General features: G+C 47.0%; 1 protein-coding gene across 1 annotated transcript in view; it reads right to left on the reverse strand.

Moving 5' to 3' along the window:
* Positions 1-21,656, reverse strand: part of CASQ2 (calsequestrin 2) — a 34,735-nt gene extending 13,079 nt beyond the window's left edge. Inside the window, exons 1-6 of the mRNA XM_009102575.4 lie at positions 21,231-21,656; positions 7,217-7,301; positions 5,675-5,775; positions 3,379-3,490; positions 1,615-1,688; positions 697-827 (exon numbers count right to left, since the gene is read on the reverse strand). Coding sequence (XP_009100823.1) covers positions 697-827; positions 1,615-1,688; positions 3,379-3,490; positions 5,675-5,775; positions 7,217-7,301; positions 21,231-21,464 — 737 coding nt within the window. The 5' untranslated portion in view covers positions 21,465-21,656. The remainder of the gene's footprint in view (positions 1-696; positions 828-1,614; positions 1,689-3,378; positions 3,491-5,674; positions 5,776-7,216; positions 7,302-21,230) is intronic.
* Positions 21,657-24,402: the final 2,746 nt, after the last annotated feature.

Here is a 24,402-nt window from a genome sequence, read left to right on the forward strand (position 1 = left end):
TAGTTTTGTAGCTGAGTCCCTAAACAACTGTGCAATAAACCTGACTGCAAAAAGCACAAGCATCCACAGCCCCTGCTGAGCTGATCAAACACTGTAGGTGCTCAGCATTGTTCCCACATGAGGCTCAACACAGCCAAAACAGCTGTGCCTTCTTCTCTGTGCCTACAGTCAGCAGGAGTCTCTTAGGCCATTGTGGTTCCTCTGAGCTTGGTCTGAGCTCAGAGACTGCCTCCAGACATATCTGACACCAGGAGAGGGATATACCCGTTAGTAAATCAGTAAAGCTGCTTTTGGGAAGGAGGGGATTGGACAGGATTTGCATTTGGCTTGAAAGGCCTTGGAGAGGGCCATCTTCTGTATAGACCTAAATTAAAAGCATGGGCAATTAGGGCAAAGATTTCACTCTCCACTGCCTTCCAGCCTCAGTGCTTTTTGAGAGAGGACTAACCAGGGAGGAGGAAGAGCAGAAGGAGGGAAGCTGTGTTATCCCAGCTCTCTTGTGGTGAACTATGACTGCTGCACGGATACTTGCACCTCTGGGAGTAGGAAAAAACCAGCAATTTCCCAATTTCAAACCTGGGTCAAAAAATCATCATAATAATGTTTTTTGAGAGTGATGCCCTAGAGAGGCAAGGTCACAATGACAGACACCTTAACCCACTTATTTTGTCCAGGAGCATCCTGCATGCTACATACCTTCTGTGCTCTCTCACAAAATCAACCAGCTCCTCTTCTGAGTAAGGCTTGTCAGGGATGTGAACAGGCTCATCCATAAAGGGTTCATAGAAGTCCACCTCATTCATCTTTAGGCCAAGCTTCTTGGCAACCTGTTGCAGTGCAGAAGTCACAGGTGAGAGAGCCTGATGTGCCTCTTTGCCTACCCAGAGTCTTTGCTGCTGGCAGAGCTGAGATCAAGGTGCTTCTCCCAGAGCATGCACTCCTAGGGGTGGCCCACAAAATGGATCTTTCCTCATTTAAAAACCCACTGATGCCCCGTACACTACCGGTGTCAAGCAGTGGGGCAGAGCAAAGCCACAGCCCAGGGCCTGCTGACCTGGAGAGGCTGGGTTCCAAACCCACATCAGGACCTGTCTCCATGCTGCAGAAATTGCCTTCTATCTTGCAACAGGGTCAAAATATCAATGCAGACACCAACACCACTGATGCTATTGAGTCAGGGATGGAAAGAAGACTCCAGTCTTCAGGTAGATCAGAAGGCAAAAATGTTTAATGAAAGTAGAGGGTCTTTTTACAATGTGACTTGCTGGGGTGATACTTGATTGGTCTCAAAGTAGAAACATCTCACACCACTGGTGAACTATGAATAGCAAACTTTGGAGAACTATATCTATAAACAATGGTTACAGAAAGAGAGATAATAATTGTTTGAATTTTTTCATCTAAGCTTTTTACAGCTTCTACACAGCTTCCCAGGATTTTCCTGGGAAAACTGTCTCTCTCTGTTCAGAGGATATGTAATCACTACACTCCACAAAATCCAGGAACACTGAAAATGAGAAGCTGAAACCAGGCAATAGATCTGGGAATATCCTGAGCTCGCAGCAAACAGGTGGTGGCAAATATGAGCTACCATGAAGATGTGTAGATGCTTACCCCTTTGTCAAAGGTGGCAAAGAACTTGACATAGGGCTGGAATTGTTCAGCAGCTTCTTCAAATGCCTTGAAATCTGGAAGGAGAAAAGGGGAATGAAGAAGATATTTCACAGACAGCTGGCCACACTCTGATCAGCCCAGAAGGTATCGGGGAAGAACAAATACAAATTACTGCAAACTCCATCAGATGATTGCCCAGTGTTTCTCCCACCCTTCCAGGGTTTACAATGAAGAATTATTTCCTGTGCAGCAACATGCTGTACAATCCCACAGTGTTCAGGAAAGCTGCAGAGCCCAGCATGCCTTACTTAATTGGGGCTGAAATCAGCAACTCTGTGAAGCAGGTCCAGGGGTAGCTCAGCTGGGAAATACATTGAGTTGTTCCAGCGTTAAGGATTGCTGCCATTCCCTAAACAGTCACCAAGTGTGATCAGACAGGCTTCTCCCACGGCAGGAAGATGGGGCAGGAACCAGGTAAGTTTTTACCATAACTGCTACCAGGTCCCCCTGAGCCTCAGGATTCAGGAAAGATGCTCTCAACCTGGCAGGGGATTTTACAAACAGACATTTCCCACCTTTCTTCCAAGCCGTTATTACTGAACAGTCTTAGGATCACAGCCCTGCCTGAGCTGCCCTGCAGCCCAGTTTGAGAAAGATGAAGGGAGAGGTGGGTGGGCTGTGTCATTGCAGACTTGATGGTATGTGGTTTGTTCTCTTAGGAATACCTGTCTTTCTGCTAAAGGCAGGACAGGCCAGCATGGGAAGCACACTGCCAGCACTGCCCAGATAGCAGGGAGAGCACTTGGGGCTGGCAGATGAGACTGCAGGGCTTGACAGGGAGATTCTCACATGAGGATTTTTCTAGGCTGGTGAAAGTTTGGTTTGCCCATAATGGTCCCTGTGCAGGTGGGACAGCCTGGTCAGAGAGTGAGAAAATGAGATCAATTTTCCCACAGCTGACTTGTGAGACTTTTTAGGGACTTGTAGAGAAATGATGATAACGTGTTGTTACAACCAACTTGCAGGTGGTGTTTTCTTACTCTGTTTTTTTGTTCTTCTTAAGGATTGTTTGTGAGAAAGATGTTTTTGTTAATTAGCTAATCAAGTAGGATGTATCAAAACTGTTTATAAAAAGAGAAGAGTTTTTCACATTAAAGCTGCTGTTGTGCAAACCAGCCTGCTTTGAGTCTGTGCCGCTTTCTAACTCAGCAATGACATTCCTGAGCTGCACATCCCTCAGGGCATGGGACCACCCTCTTCCCAGTTGTGGGGGTCAGCAAGAAGGAACAGGTCAGTGCCTCTGCCAGGCTGCTCCAAAGGGCCCTGCTCACTGCTGCTGTATGTTTGCCATGGTATTTAATGTGTGTCCCCCTTTCCCTTCTCTCCTCCTTCCTTTGATCCTTTGGGCTCGCTGCTCACAAGAAGAGGCACCTTGCTCCTTTTAGTTGCTCTCTCAGTGTAACTGTAACCTCAGCTGATTTTTGGATGAGGTAAACTCACTTTTACTGCAGGAGCCCCTGGATTATGTCTCTTTCCTCTTGCCAGCAGACACCTTGCAGAAGGGTCACCGACGGTGTAGGACCAGGCTCACACATTAGACCAGCAGAAACTTGCCTGCGAACGCACTCATCCTCCAGCAATTTTCACTCTGTCACAGGCTGCCATACACAACACCACCATTCATGCTCATGCAGAACAACCAGTGCCCAGCCCCTAGAGCTCCCAGGCAGGCTCCAAGGCCCATGAGGAATGTTTTTATCTTACGTTCTGAGTCTTCTCCCTTGAAGTAGCCGATAAGTTTGATTTCGTCGTCGATCTGGTCAAAGGCCTGAAGCTCCAGCTTGCTGTTTATGACCTCCACGGGGTCTTCCAGCAACTGCCATGACAAATGCATGTGGTAACACAGAGATTTGCAGCACCAACCTATGCCTGGCAGGGTGTGCCACAAGCAGCCTAAGCAGGGAGAAAGAGGTCACCCAATTTCTCTGCTGTTGGAAACCCTGCTTAGTGCTATCTGCCTTAATGTGAGGAGCTGAGAGAAGCAGGTCACCTTCAAAGGGAGATGTCAGTAGGTTCACTGCAGAGGTGGAAGCATCGAGAGGGAGGCTGATAGAGGACTGGGTAACCCAAATGAATGCTGAGGGACCTACTTTGGTGAGGGATAAGGAGTAGCAATTGCAGCTGGCCTTAAGGAGGCCAAGTTGAAAGAGGCTGGTATGATCATTGTGAATATCGGTGAATGATACCTGTGTATCTAAATCTATATATACTTTTTTTTTTCAAGTGTCATTTACTGGAAGAGGTTATTGCAAAGATCTTGCTTTTGAAAAACATTAAAGCCAGCACATTGGAGGGTGACCAAACAGTGGTTTGGAGCAGTAGAAAGTCTGGATGTGAATTTTCCTGGCTAATCCTCATCCTGTGCAAAACAGTTTAAACCTATTCTTTGGTCCTATACACATCACAATGTTAATGAGGAAGTTGGAAGACCTGTCTGGCACTTTGGACTGTCATTGATCAAAACATTGTCTCTCTTTTCTTAACTAGTCATTGCTGGTGAGAAGGTTCTGATTATTTTGCCCAGCAATAGGGGTATAAATCAAGTGTGTTTTCACTAGAAGAAAAAAAAAAAAAAAAACAGGCAAGCCACTGGCTACAGAGGAGTAGAGAACCTCTGGGTTTCTCTTACTTTTCAGATGAGGCTGCCAAGGCGCCACAGAAGTGTCTGGTTTTATTTTCTAGCTTTGCCAGGTATTTTCCTTCCTAAATGGAAAACACAAAACCACAAATCCTTGCTCTCTTTCTTTTTTCACAGGACATGATTTTTCAGTGATACACTGCGTGGCATAGCAAGCAAAACCTCATGAAGTGCATTACAGCATCCTTGAGTGTGAGCCTGTGTCTTTGCTGTGCCTGCAGCAGCACGTGCAATTTCCTGCTTCCAGAGTGGCCTGAGCCATGGGAACGTGGGATCCCACTGCTGCAGGGTCATGGCAAAGCTCTGCCCTGTCTGTGGCCCTTATGGGTAGGGCAGATGCCCATTTCTGTCCCTGAAGCCACTTGCATGTGTTTTGGTCACAACACCCAATGCATGCAGGCACAGACATTTGTCATGGGAGAGCTGAGATCTAAGGGATCTAATTCCCTGGCCATGCCTCTCCTCACCTGCAGTCCTGAACCACAGGTGACCATGTAGGCAACCTGCCACCCTGGGACACAAACCCTGCCAGCTCTGCTGCTCACCTTACCTCCCTTATCTGCATTACTGCACGACCACTTAGAAAGAAAGCCTCACTTCAAAGAAAAGCCAAGTGACTGCAAAATGTTCTCATTTATAAAGCAAAGACCATTGGTTTTGTTGCCTCTCCTAGGAATAAAATGTAAATAAAGAGAAGTGCAACATATAGATGTGGGATTCAGCATCGTTTTTGCATTTAGGCACAAAGGTGAGTACATCATTGTGCCCATGCACAAAATGACCCAAGACCATTTAGTTTTAGGACCCTGATCTCCTCTCACTCGTGGCAGTGCAATTTGGCAAGTTCCCTGAAGAGATGCTATGTTGCTTGTGTCTAGAAATGGGCAAATAGTTTGCAACATAAGCCTTTATCCATGCACTGAGCTCTTTTCAGTTGCTCTACAAGAACACTACTTCTTGAATATTCTTTTTGTGAAAACAGCTCTTTTTTAAAACAAGAAAGAAAAAGCTTGAAAGATTTTGCAAATGGCAAAGTGTTTGCATGCAAGTTTGCTAACTGAGGTGGGTGAACAGCAGTCAGTTATAAGGATTGTAGCTGACTTCCATTCAAATATACTCTATATAGGAAAGAGGGGAGGTTGTCTCTAAGATATAAAGTGTTTAGTGGCATATAAGATACCACCTTTCCTGGCATCTCATGATCAGACAGGTATTGGGGAAGATATCAAATGCCATCTCTACCAGTGAATAGCAAGCAGGGATGAAATTTCAAACAAAGGTACATTGTTTTTTTAGCAAACTAAGTATTTGCAAGGTCTTCTCTGAGAGGTTTTATGTAGCTCTGAGCTTATCCGTACTTACATCCAAAAGAAATTCCACCAAGACATCTGCAGACAGTTCCCCATCAAATTCAACCAATCGTTCATCCTTAAACACATAGAGACTTCCCTCTTCAACCAAGCCTGAAAGAGGAAGAGAGTAAACAATAAGTGGTTAACATGTTGTTAAAAGTAGGTTTAGTGCAGAGTATCTTGCTTGTTATCCCAGCAATTCCTCCTGGGATAATGCAATTGCCAGTTTGCTGTGTTGGTCGAGTTAGAAACAACCTGAGTGATCTCCTGACTGATGTTTCCTGACACAGGGGACAAACTTCAGCCAGAACTGGTGTCAACTTCTTCCCAAATGTTGAACTTTTCATTTGGGTCACAGTTTGGTCTCAGCTGGAAAAATTCTGCACCAGAAACTTGTTTTAGCTTGGCTGTCTATCTTGCAGTAAATACTGGGCTCTAACTGGCAGCTCAGATTTTAACAACCTGTCACTATATAGAAATTGGATTTTGATTCGGGTTATGCTCACTGTCCAGAGAAGGCTGAACTATGTGAGCGTCACCAGTGACCTGAAAGTGAGCTTCAAACTGTCTGAGGCTTAGCTGGCCTTGGCAAAAGGGTTAGAAACCAATGATAGAGATACCACAGACTGCAGGGTGACAGATTTCAATGCTGTATCACTGGACTGAGGACTGAGTGCCACAGAACCTTGTTGGAGGCTCCAAAATCAACAGCACTCGTCTCCTGCAATGCAGGATGGCAGAGTACCACTGGCCAAGGAGGCTGGTAGTTTGTTTCTTGGAAAGGTAGAAGTTTTGTCTTTAGTTTAGCTCCCATTAGCACTCCCAGCCTCTAATTTAGGAAAGAAAATTACAGTCCAGTATGCGTGAATCTTAGGTTTAGTGGTATATTTGTGTACTGTTGTATTAATGTGACACAGTATTTCTGTATTGCTTTGTAGGCTAAAATATGAAGGGACTGCCAGGCCCAGGAAGGCAGCTGTGTCCAGGGATGGGCAATGCAGCAGCCTTCCACCTTTAGAGCAGGTTTCCTCCTTCACTCTGGGGAACAAGTCAGAATGATTGGCACCTGACTACCAAGCCATTGCAAGGCTGTGGCTGCCCCAGTGGTTGACAGAGGTCACTGGGTCGTGGGGCTGATGACATCTGGGGAGCTAAGTGTTTTCCCCATATATTCTGGTTCTGCACTGCTGTGTTGGTTCTGTATGTGTAGGAAGAGCAGGAAGTTACTCCATGGCACCTGTTCACTGTTTCTGCACAGAAATCTGTGAACTTACACCCTGTCATCATTACAGCATTAATTGACTTTCTTTTTCACTTGGTTTGGTTTAGTTTGGTTTGCCTTTCTGGAAGGGTCTTGGCTTGTTTCTCTCATCCTCACCCCCGCTCCTGATCCTGCCCCTGTTGGGGTGGGCAGGTGGTCAGTGTGCAAGTTCCACCATCATCCTCCCCATCCTGGTAACAAGGATTTGACTGTCCTCTAAGGGACTCCCATAGGCACATCACTCCCACAGTCCCTCCAAGCTATTCCAGAGATGTCAGACCTGGGACATACCTAACTTTTTGGCAAGCTTGGCATCCTTCTTGGAGTCCACCATCCCAAAGCCAATGCTCCTGGGCTCCAGGACCTGAGCTGCCAGCTGTGTGAGGAAGCAGAGAGCCCAACATTAGTAGTGTTAACACCACAGGGTAGCTAAAGGGCATCATGCCCTGCTAGCATGACATGACAGACACAAGTGACCCATATTCTGCTGCAGAACAGCACCAATGGGTGGGATGTGTCACATGCTGCCTCTCTGCTGAGATAACCCAGAGGTCACAAGGGTTGGGTTTGTTCCCATTGTGTTGCAGCAGGGAGTTTGCTGGCACTACCGTATGCTGTTTGACACTGGCCTCAGTAGAGGGCTCCTGAGTGAACTGGGGACACCAAAGCAGGGGGGATGGCTGGAAGGAAGTCCTGTGCCACAACACAAAGCAAAACCTGTTTCCTCTGTGGTGCCTTGGTGGCCTCCTGCAGGGGAATGTGACGTGGGCACCATGGACATTTTAACTCTGGAAGTGCATGGTGCCAGGCAGCAGTGCGTGCACAACTCTGCAGCATCACGTTTTCTTCATGCATGTGATGGGGTGGCCAAAGCAGGTTCCTTTTCCTATGAAGTGCTTGAAGTCATGCCTCCTGTCTAGGCTTCAGTAAGCCCCAAATCCTGATCCCCTGTTTTAACTAAAGAAATGCATCTAAGCCCAGCCATGCTCATGATCACCTTCTCACAGCTTTGCAAAACCACTGCACCCCGTTCCCACCATCTTTGACGAAGGGGCCTCTTGAAGATATCGAGTTCCTGCCTGTTTTGTGAAAATAGATATGTGAGGAAAGGAGAGACGCTCTGCAAGGGCCTGGTGGGGAGAGCGACCCCGGGTGAGACCCTGTGAATTCCAAATTGGCTCCCAGAGATGCACTGACCCTAGTAAATGGATCCACTTATGCACTGGATGACTGACAGCCCCACCACAAGCTTACTAGAGACCCTACAAGGTAGTAATGATGCTCTGAGAGCCACCAAGCAGCTGTAAGAGTCTTCTCCTCCTCCTCCCTCTCCCTTCCTGCTGCACAAATGCCTCTGATGCTGATGGTCTTCTTGCTGCTCCTCCTCCTAGCCCTGCCGGATGGCGGGGGATGATGGAGATGAGGGGTCAGGAGCCTCTGGGGCAGGAATGTCCCTATTAGGGCACAGCTGTCAGTGCTTGGCAGCAGGAGGCTGGAGGGGGGCAGAAGAAAGCCATGGCCAGAGAGATGGTGGGTTGATTTATGAGGAAGCTCCCCCCCTGCCCCGGCTCATTTTGGCTCCCTCCCCCAGACTCAAAGCCAGTTTGAATGTCACCCAGCAGCACTGCCACCGTGGCCACATGGCCCCTTGGCTCCCCTGCTATAAATAGCTTCTGCCTGTGCCAGGCCTCTGTGAGAGTGAGCTGTGATTAGAGGCTTTGGAGAGCAAAAGTGGCGGGGCAGCCACCTCACCCGTGCTATGGGGTGTCATGGGGCCAGCCAGCTCCCCATGCTGGCAGCCTGTCCCTGAAATTCTGGGGGATGGTGGCAGGCACCCTGGTGATCAGGGCTCAGGGACTTTGCTTGAGCAAAAGGAGAGATGGAGAATATAGTTGTTTTCTCCCTTCCACCAATTCCACGTCCTCAGGGCTGTCCCAAAGCCCTCCAGGAGGAAAAAGACTCCAGGGACCACCACATCATTGCTCCAACTTTGATTCCCCTGCAGCCACCTGCCCTATTGTCTTTAGGGGCAAATGCCACCATGGGAAGCAAAAGGGGTGCCTGTGCTGTTTCTCTGCTCTTTGCCAGGGCTTTGAAATGAAGGTAAGGCTGCAGATTCAGGGCTTGTGCTTACAGTGGACACTGCCTGAAAGGGGCAGAGCACTGGTTTGTATTTGCACATCCATTGATTAGGCTGATAAGACACTGGTCTGGTTTAGCATCCCATCTGGTGGCTCAGGTCACCTTAGAGCACCTGTGAGCTGCTGGAGCCCTATATTTGCAATGAGAGATGGATGCCTCTCGTGAGCTCTCTAGACATCTGCAAGTGAGTGGTGTTAAGAGATTTTCTGTTTCCTGTTATGGGGATCTACCCTGACTGGACAAAAGGATGGAGCCTGTAGGACCATCAGCTTTCTGGGACATTGTCAGCACGTCCCTGCTTGTTGGTGGTTGTGTACACCAGCAAGAGTTTCCTGAGACTCTGGCTGCTCTGTGACCAGAGGAAAACACAGAATGGCCAAGGGAAGAAGACTTGTTCAGTCATGTCTAGTCCAGTCCATACTTGATTTAGTTACTTACAGTTATGTCAGCCACGTGCCAGACGCAGTCAGGGCAGTTTAAACCCAGCAGTTCTTGACTCCTGCACACAGGGGGTGATTAGGGTTTCTTGTGAGTGTTTGAAGGTCAGAAATATGCAGAAAAGCTGCAACACCGGCTACAGACAAGTGGTTGGATGTGAGCAGGGGTGTGGGCAAGAGAGGAGGCATTGATCAGGAGTCATGTGTGGCAGCATGCAGCTCACACAAGGTAGCTCTTTGGAGTGGCCTGGGTGCAGTTCTGTAGCTGTGAGCATGGAAGCTTGCTAGAAAAGAGTAAACGTGTCAAGAAAATGTGGGTGATGTGATGAAAGCCTCTTTGTGTGAGACTGTGGGAGTGCTCAGTCACCAAAAAGGGTCTCAGTAATGCTGGAGGTGTGCCTGTTTATGTGGCAGGGCTTGTGTGACTGTCTCCTGGAGGTGTATGTATGGTGGCTGTCAATGTTTGAAGGTGTTCCTCTGAAGAGGCTCATCCCCAGAGATATGCAACAGTTGGGGCATCCAGGAGAGTGCTTGTGTATGGTGTGTGAGTGTGCCTGAGGGGGCAGAGCTGGGAGCTCAGAGGGCAGCCTGCCTCCTCTGCAGGGACCTCCATGCCAGTGAGACAGTGAGGAGAACAGTACAGCCTGAGCTCCTCTCCAGAGCAGGGTTTCACAACAGGGAGGTTTTTGTTAACTGGGAGACTTTTGGGAGCCCTTCCCACTGTGGCAGAGCCTGGAGGCAGGAGACATTGCAGGGTGTTTATGTGGCATTTGCAAGTGCAAGCTATGCAGGGGCTGGGCATTGCTCCTGGCTTTGCTTTCTCTGCGTCCACTGCAGCAGGTGAGTCTAACCCATGCATAGGTGATGATACATTCCCACACCTATATTTGAACCACAAAAGGCAGCAAAATATGGAGCATGACAGAGGTACAACACTATGGCTAATTTCCCCCTACTCATTACAGTATCAAGCATTTATATATCCCCTTACAGTATTTTCTGATTCCATAATGCTAGTGGGATTTGAATGCAGATAATGTTTCTAATCTTGACAATCCTCTTGGCTCAGGACCTTGGGACAGAGGCATCTGTAATCTAAGAGCACAGCCCCTCCTCCTCCTGCCTTTAAATTCATATTGCTCGAAGTCTTGACCAGCCAGAGCCCTTGCCTTTGTGTCAGCCTCTATCTCTACAGCACGTAATTTAGCTTCAACAGCTGCACAGAGACATGGAGGGTAGAAACTGCCCTGGAAGAACTGGACATAACAGATCATGCAGTCCCTGAGGAGGTAGAGTAGGAGCTTCGGGCTGGCAGAACTGGCTGAGAGCACAAGCAAAGAGCCCAGTAGGTTGTAAGTTCATGTCCCGTGCACATTTTGCAGCCTTATTCTCATGTTCATGAAGTCTTTGCAATGCATACTTTCTACCCATAGGATCCCAAGCTGTGTCCTGTGCAGCACCGGGAAAAAGAGGTGGGAGTTTGACAGCACTACTCCTTTCTTCCATATCCCTCAGGCAATAACCATACTTGAATTTGGGGGAGTGTGAGGGGGTGAATGGCCCTCTGGGATGTGTGAGAGGTCCAGCCCAAAGTGAAGCTTGAGTACTACCAAGTATGCAAGAATCCTCTCATCCTAGATGGTGTCAGCAATTACAGGCACTCCGAATAATGGGTATGGAAAGGTACAGCTCCCTGCCCAGCATCTCAGCTCCACACCCACTGTACCTATCTGAGCCTAGATGTGATGCTGGGAAGTTCTGGGACATTTAAGCAGTCCCATAGGGTCATTCTGTAATTCTAGGTTATACAGCAGCAGAAATGTCACTCTCTGCCTGACCATGCTCCTATTCCAGCTGCAGGCAGCAGTGACTGTGCCAAACCTTGCACTTGTCAGTTTTGCTGCTAAATGGAAGACAAAAATCCCTCAGAGAGGGTTAAAAATGGGAGTGGGAGGAGTGGCTGCCTCAGCATGGTCAGTTTTCATTAAGTGACATTATGGCATTCTGGCCTGGATTTTCTTCCCACTTCTCTAGCACCTGCCCAAAGCTCCCACAGACAATAAGGCTCATCTTCCCCTGCTGCTCAGGCTTGGGAGGAAGGGCTGGGGGCTTTTGGATGTCTCTGAAAGCCATCATGAGTACACTTCTCTTAACCATGGGGAGCTTTTTGCTATTTAGCAGTGGAGGAAGAACAAAACTCCAGCAATGCAGAGAGAAGAGCAACGGGAGATGATGAGGAAATGTCCCTCAAGCAATCTACACTCCTCTGCTTCTTCCCTCCTTCTCTCTTTAATGCTGCAGTTCATGCTGATGGTCAGAACCTGGTTGATGAAATGATGATGATTTCATATCCCAGAATGTTAGGTTTTTATTTTCAGAAACAGCAAGAGGGAATGGCAAGTTTTTAATGTATTCCCCCAGAAGTTTTGAATCCTTACGCAGGACTCCCACCTACACGCTATAGTTGGCTACTGTGTTTAAGACACTGGGCAGTTTCTTGGAGAACAGAGGCCATTATTTCTCTTTCTTAATGCTGTGCTGTCCCCACTAGCACCCCCTTGCATACCACACTAGTAATATCTTAGGCTCTTCCGTAGTTCAGGCTGTCCTGAAGCACCATGGTGATCAAAGAGCAGGGCTAGAAGCCTGCTGAGCAGCTGCCACTAGAAAAGTCACTTTGCTGGCAGTGGGGTCTGAAGGAGAGTATGTTGGTCCCACCTTACTACACTTACTACACTTTTCCCCCACCTGAGCTGCTTGCAGAGGCTGAAATCTCCCCCCCCAGAAATCACTACTCCTTGGACTAAAAGGCAAGTCCCCAAATATGGAACACACAAAGGTCACTCCCTCAGAGCTGGCTTTCACAGGTAATGCTTCAAAAATGTTGCCCTGGAGCTTTAATTGTTGCGCAGCCGCTCACAGGGGTCAGACATACAGCAGCGTGCTCTCTGCCTGCCTCTCTAAAGGTTTCACATAGCTAGGGCTGTATTTTTATCTGCTCCTGGCATCCCTAATTTTAGCCAGCTGCAAGCCAAAGCACAGCCTCCCCAGCCGCCAGCTAACCGAGGCTGGTGCCCGTGCCACTGAGCACCCATGGGCGCAGGGGCCACCTGCCACTGCTCCCAGCCAGTCCCTGCTGGCACGGCATCGCAGATGTTTTGGCAACTCAGCTGTGCAACTTGCATGTCAAGGGCAGAAGGGGACGTGTGTGTGTGTGTGTCTGTGTGTGTGTGCTGCCCTAGGCATCTGGGACTGGGCAGAGGCCACCCCGCTAAGCTGCCCTTTCCAAAACAGAGACTGACAGTGTAGTTTGGGGGGTGTCCTTGTCCTTGACAAAAGTGAGGCTGTTGCTCCCTAGTTCTCCTTCTGGCCTCAAAAAAGCTGCTTTGAAACTGAAGGCTGGAAGTTGCTGTGAAGCCCATGCAGGGCAGGAAGCTGGGTGCTTTTAGTGGGTGCTGCAGGAGGGAGGCATGCTTGGTATTAAGCCTGTTCACCTACACATGCCCATGTCATTCCTATGCCTATGGCTCTCAGGAACAAGCCAGATTTCTCCGGTTTCTGACCCAAGTGAGTGTAACCCAGCTCCTCTGGAATCCCAGAGAGTTCAGGATGCTGCAGGCAAGAGCCAGGAGCTCCCATCCTGCATCCACAGGAAGGATCAGCAAGGCAGGGCTCTGGGGGAACAGGGTGGTCCTTGAGACAAGAAAGACCAAGGAGTGAGCTGAGAGAAATAAGAACTGAAGAAAGCTTTAAATACACACAGCCCTCCTTGCACTGGATTTGAGGTGTCAGAGGTCTGCTAGCTGATGGCAGTGTCTCCTGCCAGGGCCGGACAGGGTTCCCAGAAAAAGAACATATCATGTACAGCAGCTGGCCTTCACTGGAGCTGTGTCAGAGAGCATGCAGGAATGAGCACCATCAGCACTGCTCAGGAGGGAGCGCTGACCCTCCGGGGTGCTGGGGAGGGGAGGAGCCACTGCCTGGGAATTGAGCTCTTGGTTGCTGCTCGCTCCATTTCTTTGGGCAAGTGTTTTTTTTTCTCATGTATGTAGGTAAATCCCAATGTGCAAAGGAAAAAAAAAAAAAGAAAGGAGAACTTGGACCTTGCTAAGTCACTTCTTTCCTAGGGCATGGATTTCATGCCTGGTTGCCTGTTATTTAGGGACAGAGGCTGCAAAAGGACAACTTTGGTCATCAGACTCAGAATCGTGTCATTCAGTCTCTGCCACAAAGCAGTCAGTGTCCATTTAAGACTCATTGGACTGTTCTCCCCTTCCTCCTCTGGTGATAAGGGACTTCGTAGTTCCAGACTTGTTTTATTCATAGCCCATTTGTCCTTAGGCTTTGTGCTTAAATAGCTCTTCTCCCTCCCGGGTGTTTAAAAGGAATTATCATATCCCCTTTCCATTCTTCCCACAAATGAAGCTCAGGCACGAAGGAAGGACAGTCACGGGCTTTGATTACTTTGGTTTTAGATGAAGGGCACTGGCAGACCAGGCTCTGGAGTAAGGTCAGGGTGGGCGAGCATGGCATGGCCACCCCTACCCAGTCTGCTTCACAGAGCAACAGCTGCCCCAGCCTGCCGTCAGCTCCTGCAAAATGTCAGGGTCCAGGGCAGGCAACTTGAAATGGTAACCACAAACGCCACACCTGTCCTCTGAGTGTGAGCTCAAGCTAGCCCTTCTTGGGCCCCTCACTCAGGATAAGGCCAAAAAAATTCTCCATTGTGATCCTGGCGAAACAATGGAACAGGTTGCCCAAAGAAAACATGGATGCCCCATCCCTGGAAGTGTTCAAGGCCAGGCTGGAGGGGCCTTTGAGCAACACGGTGTGATGACCCACCCTGAAGAGGAAGTCACATCTAATTTAGTAGAAGGTGTCCCTGCCCCTGGCAGGAGGGTTGGAACTAGGTAAAATCTAAAGTTCCTTCAAATCTAAACCATTTTGCACTTGTATGAAAGGTGTTTCATTTTACAAAAGTGAGACACTGTCTCCTGAGGACCAGCCCAGCAACTGAGAACCCTTGCTGGTACTTTTAGGGGAACCTGACTGGCATGGCAGGATGGCAAGATCAAAGTGGATGGGCTTTTCCATGTTTTTTTCTCAATTGTATTTCTGAAGGAAGGAGTGGCTCAGAAATTTCTGAGTCTACATGCAGCTCAAGGTCTTATATAGAAATGGCCTCAAATTGCACCAGGGGAAGTTTAGATTGGATATTAGGGAAACTCCTTAGTTGAAAGGGTGGTCAAGCCCTGGGATGGCTGCTCTGGATAGTGGTGGAGTCACCATGCCTGGAAGTATTTAAAAGACACGTAGATGTGGCACTCAGATATGGTTTAGTGGCGGGCTGTGCTGGGTTAATGGCTGGACTCAATGATCTTAGAGGTGTTTTCCAATCTAAATTATTCCATGATTCTATCACAACTACAGAGGTTGTCTGCAACAGCTGGACTGTGGTAAGAGCTCCACACTTCAGGGCCAAGAGAGGCCACAAAACCTGAGCAGACTTGGCCTTGTACTCTACCAGCAAAGCAAGCCAAAGCCCACAGGGGTCTGCCAAGTCTCCAGGAGACATTTGCATTCGTTAGATCCTGGGATTACAGCTGGTTTCTGCTCATGTCAGAAGAACTCATGCTGGTACAATCCCCTCCCCAGTCATAATTTAGCAGATGAGAAAGGTGCCTTTCAAAGCACATTTATGGCCGTGAAAGTGCAGTTTTAGAAGAGATGCTGCTCATGCAGCCTGTCCAAAGTCACTACTTGGAACTGACAGAGGGACTTCAAAGAAAGAAATATGTCAATAATAGGTAATTCAGCCTTGGAAATTATTTTGGCCACACTTACACAGAAAGATCAAGGTACACAGTTGTCCCTAGATGTCAATGTGCCCATCTGTGAAACAGGGAGCTTTCTGTAACCTGTTTTTGTGACTGGCATGTCAGTGAGTGAAACCCCCTGGGTGCTACTGCTAAAAATCAGTACTCTGCTGGCTGTCCTGGCTGTTGCTGAGTTGAGACCTACTTACATGGCCTCAAATGGGAAGTAATCAATGCACACTTTTTCTTTTTCTTTTCCTTCCTCCCTTCCTTATTTTCTACATTAACTTCTCTGGAGAGTGGAAGCACTTTTGTAGACATAGAAGCCAAAACACCTCTTTTATTACAGGCTCTTGCACTCATACCTATCCAGCCAGATGTCCCTCATCTCTCACCTTGAGGACTTGCTCTGTAGGGACCCAGAGAAATGAGAATTTTTGAGACACTCATTGAACATGTCTTGTATATCCATATTTATACTCATACCTCGACACTAAATTGTGTTGAGGCACTGTCCCATAAACATGGCCATTTTCAAAGAAAATGTCTGAAATCTGAGTTTGTGAAGTAAACAGAAAAGGGTGCTTAAAGAAAGGGCTTGGGTTTATATTTCTATTTTTACTGATATTTTATATCTATTTTAAGATTTTATACCTATTTTATTTTTATACCTATCGATGGGGATAAAGTGGAATCTCATCTCATGGTTCCTATGGATTTTTGGGATAAAGTATACAGACCTAAACTGATAAAACTTTATTCTGTGTTGCATCAGAAGCAGAGAGAGACTTTTTGCTCTGTCTTACATGGCTCTGAACTCTTGTGGAAATATCTGCTCTCAAGAGAGTTCAAGACCATATGAGTGAAACTACCCCCAAACCAGCTGATCTTATACTAATTTTTCCATCCTGAGCTGGAAGCTGCAGTAGTTTCAGCACCTGGAAATTAATGAATTAGAAGGTAGAGCTTACACACAGTTTAATCCTTGCCTTTTACTGAACTCAAAATCCTTCTTTCCCTTTCACACCACAGGGAGATACTGGCTGTGTTTCCATGTGTTACAGAACGCAGATACGTTCAGGAGTTTCACTTTGTTCTGCCATTTATTGCTAGAAACTGGACTGATCCTAGGCCTCATCTGGAGAGGGAAGTACCACATCCCTCTTCTCTTTCCTCTTATCAGACTGGCTTGTGCTAGGCCAGTTCTCCATGAACTTTCAGTCTAGGGGCACTGTTGCATTGAAGGGACTAAAATATCTGGGCTTGATGAGCCTCTCTTTTTTAAGGATATTACACATGCACACAGATGGCAAGGGAAGAATGGCAGGGGAACTGGAACTGAGGGAGTTTCAGCAGAAAGAGGATACCATAGTGCATCAGAGGCAGCCTGCTATGATAGTGAGAACCCCTCAGCTGCTGGAGAGAGCTTCTCAAGTGCAAAAGGAAAGCCCCTAACACCAATGCTCATTTATTCTTGCTACATGATTTCTAGAGACAGGGGCTGGCCAGCTGGAAGGCCAAACTCCCTATTAAGGTCATTCAGAGATGAGAAGGGAGAAGGTCTTAGAAGTGACGGTAGGAGACAGTGTGAATCATGGTAGAGGAGATAGAGAGGAGAAAAAAAGCAGAACAGGTATTTCTGAGCTTCACTGCTTTGATCTTTCCCCCTCCTAACCCTTCTTCATTAAAGTTGAGACCATTTAGGACAAGTAGCTTTTTCTTTTATGTTGTCTGTTAAACAATTATTGTGATTGCTTGGCTGTTTCATTTTCTTCACTGTGCTCACCTCATGGAGCATGCAGAGCTCTTGCAAACATCACCACAGGGTAGCAATGGCTACTGTTATCCCTGGGACTGCTTGGATCAAACTCTGCGTTGCCTTGTATGGAGGCTTTTCCCTACTCAAGGTGCAGGTGCTTTCCAGTAGCCAGTGGTGCAGAGTGGAGTCATAGGAGAAAGGGACACAAAGGAAAGGAACCTTTTAACCTGAGCTGTGAAACAGCCTGTGCTCATGGCATCTCTGCCCAGGGCTGTCTTAGAACAATCCTGCCCCAACTCTTTTCCATCCTACCCAGAAAGCAGTAGGCATCTCAAATCAGTCCTTTGGCTATTTTTCCTGACAGACCAACCCAACAGCCTCCATCTTTCCAATCTGGACCTGAGGGGCTGGCACTGCCACCCCTGGAGCTGTTGTCATGAACTAATGATGGTCCAAAGAGCTGCTTTTGCTGCCAGAGGGGTTCAGTTGTCCCTGGAGCCTGTTGTGACCAGGTGGCACCCAGCAATGTAGGTGGTAAGAGCTGTTAGGACCACTTCAAAATGATCATCATCTTCATTCCCCTTCTAAACTGGAAAGTGACCCTGGGCTGTGTGGGAATTTGTTGATCCAGTATACCTGGATACAGGGAGCTGAACACCCCATGTGCTGTGCCAAATGCAATATCAGCTTGATGACATCATCCCTTTTCTGGTGACAGTGGGTGTGCATCCTTGGCTTTTGACAGTGTCAGTCAGTCCTACATGCTTCTCTTGGAAGGAAATTTTTCTTATTATATCACTTCTTGGTCTGCTGTACGTAGTTATGGTTTAGTAAAGTCCTTAAATAAGTGCTTAACTTTACTTATGTGCTATCATGTTGTCAGTTTGATTTCCTAAGTAAATGAGAGCCTTGTGATTCTCTTCTCTCTCCCCTGTCTATCAGCTGTCTTCCCTAATAAGCTTTCTACCTGTTGGCCCTTTTTAAACCACATTTTCCAGAGTCAGTGATCTCAAACATGAAGCTATTGCAAGTTTTATGAAGAGCAAAGACTTGGAAGAGAAAAGGCTGAAGTGCCCTGAAAGAAGAAAATGTTGCCATATGAGCTGAGCCCCCATGGAATTTCAAAGGACCCAGTTAAGAGAGAGCCTCACATGTTCTTCACTCCTGGGAGAGGCCCCAGTCAGGGGCCTCTGATGAGCTACATATTTCAAGGAAGGTGGATCTCTCTTGCACTTTTCTTTGGTGTCTGACGTAATTCTTCATGCCTTTGATCTTTGGAATTGTACATTTCTTATATGGCACACGTGAGAGAAGTAGAAAGGATGGACTGTTTGGGGGTTTTCTGGGCTTAAATTCTTTAAGCCCATGTGCCCACCCATGCATGTCCACAAGACAATCTGATGTAGCAGCCCTTAACCACCAGCTCAGACCTTTGCTTTGCTCCACACCTGCCTGTGTGTTGGATGGAGGCTCACTTTTATTCCTAAGGATGGAGACTGAAAACATTGTATGGTAGGGGGCTAAAGACACACTGTATTGCCAGGCTGTGAAAGCAGCATGTCTCAATGTGAAACAGCAGGAAAATTGTCAGTAAAGTTAGATGGAAAAAACATGAGGTGCTCCAGAAAGGAGCATCTTATCACAGGCAGCACCCTGTGCTGGGAACCTCCCAAGACAGATGGCAGGGAATAGTGAGGGCTGGAGTATTTACCTCTTAGATACTTCATTTCAGGTGTAAAGGACCTTCAGCACTCCAAGTCCTGATCCCTCTACTGAAATTAGATATGTAAAACCTTCCTGAGTGAACTTTTCTCAGGTTTGGCTGGAAGCAGAGCCCTGTCACTGCTCCTGTGCCTATAGAGCAGCTCACTACTCTAAGACGTGCTCAAATTACAAGAGACCTGCTTCAGCTGCTTACTGCTTCCAGGAATAATGATCCCAGGCAGTTCATCTCACAGGCAAACAGCTCCACATCTCAGTCAAGGAGCCACTGCAGACATTTCTTTCCTTCTCCCTGTGCTGGTGAACATGCAGTGAAGTGCAGCAGCTGAATGAGCTCTGACAGGGAAAATTAAGAGTGACCCTCTATGGTACAACACATCATGGCTTGAACTGAGGGAGTTGAATGCTCTCACAAGAAGGAACAGATTACAGTCTGGCTTGCCCACTCCTTTCAGATTGCTCCCATGGTTAAATTAGTACAGAAATTGGGAACTGTAGCACCATTTTGGCCTGTGTCCTGTGCAGAATAGAACATATTTCTGTTGTGTTCTGAGACCCTCTTCCCTTGATTCCCTCTGGGTAACAAAAGCAAAGTGCTCAGTCTGCAGATTTCTCTTGTACTTGGGCTATCAGATTGCTGCTGCTGCAGTTCCCAGTCCAGGGGAGGGACTGTTCTGAAACTGTGATACATGCACTGAATCAGCTCTACAAGTGATTTGGAAATTTTGAGGTCAAAGCCACAAGTGCCAGTTGATGTGTGGCACCATTAGCTGGAAGCTGAGCTCTAGGGGACTGGAGCACTACAATTATGTAAAGGCTGCTGCAGGTCTAACCCTCAGTCTCTTGCCCAAGGTCACATAAGAAGTCCATAGCAGAGAGCAATTGGAAACCAAATAAATCACCAGAATCCTAAGCTAATGTACTCATGGCTGAATCCAATCCTGAAAAATAAAAGCTTAAGGCCAGATTATATTGCAGCTGTTGCACCCTTGATAGCATGGGTGATGGTGTCATGAGAACTCAGACTGATGGTAGATATCAGACCATACAGTCATGGAAACATGGAATGGCCTGGTTGGAAGGGATCTGAAAGATAATCTAGTTCAAAGCCACTGCCATGGACTTCCACCTTCCACTATGCCAGGTTGCCCAGTACTCCATTCAACGTGGCCTTGTACATTTCCAGGGATGGGACATGCTTCCGTCAGGTTCCTCCAAATATGTATCTAGTAACTGTTTGACACCTATCAAGCACAAAATAGCTATCCTATTAAACAACAATGTCATTATACTACCAACAATACTAATTTCAGCTGGAGTTCCAGCATTACTTTTTTCTTTTCTTTGCCAAATGTTATTTGATCGCTCACCTGCAGAAAGTAACCATTGCCTGACAGGTGAGTAAAAACTGGTTAGTTTTTGGACCTTTCTTTCTGGCAGTCATCAGGCTTGCTGAGGAGCTCAGCAGACCTTGAACTTGACACTGAACTTTTTTGGGTCCTTTCCTTCAGCAAGCATATTTTCTTATTCACATTTTCTACACTCTCAGGGGTGCAATGCATTTTCTGTCTGGATCTGACAAATAAAGCTGAAGTGTTTCTTCTGCAATTCAGAATTTGCTTTCTTTTCAAATATGTCTTTTAGTTAAGAGGGAATATTTCCAAGCTCCTGGTAAAAAACGTGCACCTAACAATCGAGGCTTGCAGCTGTATGATTCCTTGGATTACAGCTACAATACGAGAAAGAATGCTACAAATCTACATTGTCACTTTTGCCATGATTTATTTTACTGAGGATTAATGAATCATTCGTTCATGAAAGAATTAACAACACTCTTTTCCCAGCACAGAAGAGAATGGTTGCATTAACAAGCAGCTATAGACTGATTCCAAGCAGGCAACTAAGTGTCAAAAAAAAAAAAAGGATTTAATGCTGCACCAGAAGGGAGCTTTTGAGATGGGGAGCTAGGACACCCATTTGCTGCACAGCTTGATAAGGTTTCTTGGCTGACTGCTGCTAGTGGGATAAAAAATGGGACTCAATCCAGAATACAAGTGGGATACTGGCTTGCACAGAATGAGAAAGGATCAAAAAAATTCAAGCTACGGACTCAGGTGCTGAGATTTGGAAAAGCTGAGCTGAGCTGAGTTCATGTTTCTGTGGTTCGCAAGGTTACTTGCTATTGCCTGAGTTTCTGACAGACAGTCCAGAAAAGCTATTTCCCAGCAATCTGAGAAGAGCACAAAATAACTTTTTCCCGGGCTTTGCAGAATTCAGGCAGGGGCTAACTGAATCTCAACTAAACAAACTTTTGGATGCCCAACCTCCCCTGCATGAGACTGTTTGACTCTCCTGTCCTGTGGCTCCTCTCCACGACTCTGAGCAGTTCTGTGGTATTGACCCCGACCGGGACATGCAGTGGCACTTACCTCCAGGACCAGCTCTGTCATCTGGAACTGCTTCTGGGAGACCTTGTCAGAGCCCACAGGCTCATGGAAGAGCAGGCAGAGCATGTCATACTTCTTCAGTGCCTGTTTGTAATTCTTCTCGTTCAGGTCAATCACTCGGTCCTTCCCATCGTAAGTAGGGAAGTTCAGTCCCTCTTCTGCCTTGCAGCAGAAAAGCAGGTAAAAACCTGCCAGGATCCAGCAAATTGCCTTCATAGGGGCACCCTTGGAGTGCAGCAAAGGGTGGGTAAATGTCCCCCTCTTTCTTGATTTGAGAAGAGAGGGAGAAGAGAGGGACTCCGGGTAAAGTTTGAACTAAGTTTCTCTTAGTTTCTCTAAGTTTCTCTCTGCTGCTTTCCTAGTGTTGAGCCTCAACACTGCAAGGCTGGTGGGGAGCAGCAAACTTTGCTGTCCTGTACTCACAACAAAGAGAGAGACAGACGGGAGAAGCTGTCAGGCCAAGCCCTGGATACCTTACATAGCTGTGTCCAGCTCCCGTGTCATTAGGAACTCCATTTTTAGGAAGCAGTTGTTTCAGGCTAAAAATAAACCCTGCAATGAATAAAAAGGACAGATATGACACCATTGAGGGACTTGCTGGCACTCTGCATCATCTGAGAGAGACAGAGTGGGCAAGAGGGAGGGAGTGGAAGATGTAAGTCCTGGGAATATGCAGGCAGGGTTTGAGAAGGGACAGACTTCACTAGCACAGGGAACCAAGGCACAGGCTGTCCTACTAGGAATTGACAAAAATAGAAGGTATTTACTGCAATTTATAATAAGGGTATCTCTCTTTATATTCCTTTGGGCATCACAGTGATTAAGCTTTTGATAAAAGATCTCAGGTTAAACAGTTTCAGAGCCTCATCTGCACCACTAGAGGAAAAGTCCTGTTTCCTCAGCAAGCAGCAAAGGAGGTGAATACTCCTGGGACTCCTTTCTCCTGCCTGGAGCACCCTTTGGAGCTGCTAGCTGACATTCAAGGTGCTTTCTGAAGCACATTCTCTACTTGTGGGGCAGCTGGAGAATTGCTGGCCCTTGGACCTGTAATCCAAAAGCAGAGGGAAGCTTATGTTGCAGCCTCCTATTTTCACAGCAGTTCCCAAGCCACATGCATTGCTGGCGAGTGGTTAAACCTTATCGTGCTAAGGGGGCTGACAGGTGGGAGGCATGTGCCCAGGCCAGTGTCTTGGGGCAGGAGGCAGGGCTCTCCTCAAGAGGACGGTCATATGGCACCATCACCGCCAGCCGCCCTTTCTGCGGCCTGCCTGTTCAACTGGAGCAGGTTTTTCACACAACCCTCCTGCACTTCCCAGCAAGCTGTCCTGCATAGTCCCCCTTCTTCATGTCCCAGGGATAGTGGCCAGTTCCTCCTTCTGCGGCAGCTGAGCATCAGCTGCTGCTTTGCTGTATCACCTGCACTGTGCTGCTGGAGAGAGTGGTTCAGAGGTACAGTCCCTCAGCTCTTCCCTCCTCTGACCACGGTGTCACCTCTGACCCATGACTGGCAGCAACAGGCAGGTGGAGGCAGGCCAGCTGGCCACAAGCCAGCCCTGGGGCTGGCATGGATCCACTGGAAAAGGCCTGCAGAAAGGCTGGCAGAGAAGAGCTTGACAGGGGGCACGGCTCCCTTCCCCCTGCCAAAGTGATGTGCAGACAAGTGGCCTTATCAGGTCTTTTCCTTGCATGCTGCTCCATCACAGCTTTGCTCCATCCACAACAGGGAGGAGACAATATCCCTTCTTAATGCAGTTGTTTCCATTTAATTTTATGTCTGGGATTGTTTCAACATTTGGGTAAAAAGGTGAGCATTACTTGGCAATTACAGAATCATAGAATGATTTAAGCTGTAAAAGACTCTAAAATTCATTGAGTCCAGCCATTAATCAAACACTGCCAAGTCCAACACTAAACCATGTCACTAAGCATCACATCTACATGTCTTTTAAATACCCTTAGGGACGGTGACTAGAACACTTTCCTGGGCAGATTAAACTCATCTCCTGGGTGACTTACGACCACAAATCCTTTCACTTCTATATCACTTCCCACCTGAACAGCCCACAACACACTGACTGAAACCCTCTGGGTAATAGTTTCCAAATCTGTCTGTTTCTGATCTGTTATTTCCAAAGCTGTTTCCGGAAGTTCAACATTGCTGTCATATTAAAGTCCTAATGACAAACCCTGAGGAATCTGGGTAAAAGCCAAAGCAAGACAAGCCTCCAAAATACACTTCTTTGAGGCAGACTTCAGGGGCAGTCATTTTTAGAGGGAAGGGTAAGTCTGAATTGCTTTTAGTGGGAAACAAGTCTTGTGTAACCGTGGGTGGCAATGGCTGGTTAGGTTTATGCTGAGTGTTTAGGATGTAAAACACAAAACCAAGTTTGTGGGATGATTAGGCATACATTAGGCTGGCTGCTTGCCTTTGAAGGACTCCCATGGATCTGGGGTGCAGGAGCAGGCTTCACTGGTGTCAGAATGTGTTTTAAAGCAGGAAAACATTAGACAGGGTGGGAAAATGAAATGTTCGCAGCTACTTCAAAAATTGGCTTATGAGGCTCCTGACCTCCTTTATTCTTGTAGATCTTCAGCAATTGCTCTACTTTGATATTGCTCAAGCTATTTTTGATGCATTTTTTCTCTACTCTGAATAAATTTTTAATCTGCCTAAAAATAGATATAATCCAATTTTCATTTTCTCCTCTTTTTTTTTTTTCCTATCAAAAAAAGGAAAAAATGCTTCTTGTTCACAAAAATTTTTGCTTTGTTAGCCCCACATGCATCTTGTTTGTCTGCTTGTGGTATGAGTAGCAAATATTTGTGATTTTTAGGCTTCATCTCTGCATCAAATGGAATTCTTCCAGCAGACCAGCCCTGGATGTCATGGTCACCAGAGAGTCCATCTCTGTGTCTCCACTCAGAACCTCAGTAGGGCTGCTAGGGCTAAATCTAGTGGACATTTTCTGTGTTCTTCTTGCTCTAGCTGCATCTATATGAAATTCAAGACACATTGTTCACCAAGGCAGAAGTAATGGTGAATCCCACAAAGTTGGAACAACTGCCTCAATCGCCTGAAATTCTTAATTCTTAAAAAGCAGATGTTCTCCTTGCAGTCCTGCAATACAGGTCTGATGTGTTTTGGGATCTTCAG

Source organism: Serinus canaria, chromosome 1 (genome assembly GCF_022539315.1).
Source record: "Serinus canaria isolate serCan28SL12 chromosome 1, serCan2020, whole genome shotgun sequence".
NCBI classification, from domain to species: Eukaryota; Metazoa; Chordata; class Aves; order Passeriformes; family Fringillidae; genus Serinus; species Serinus canaria.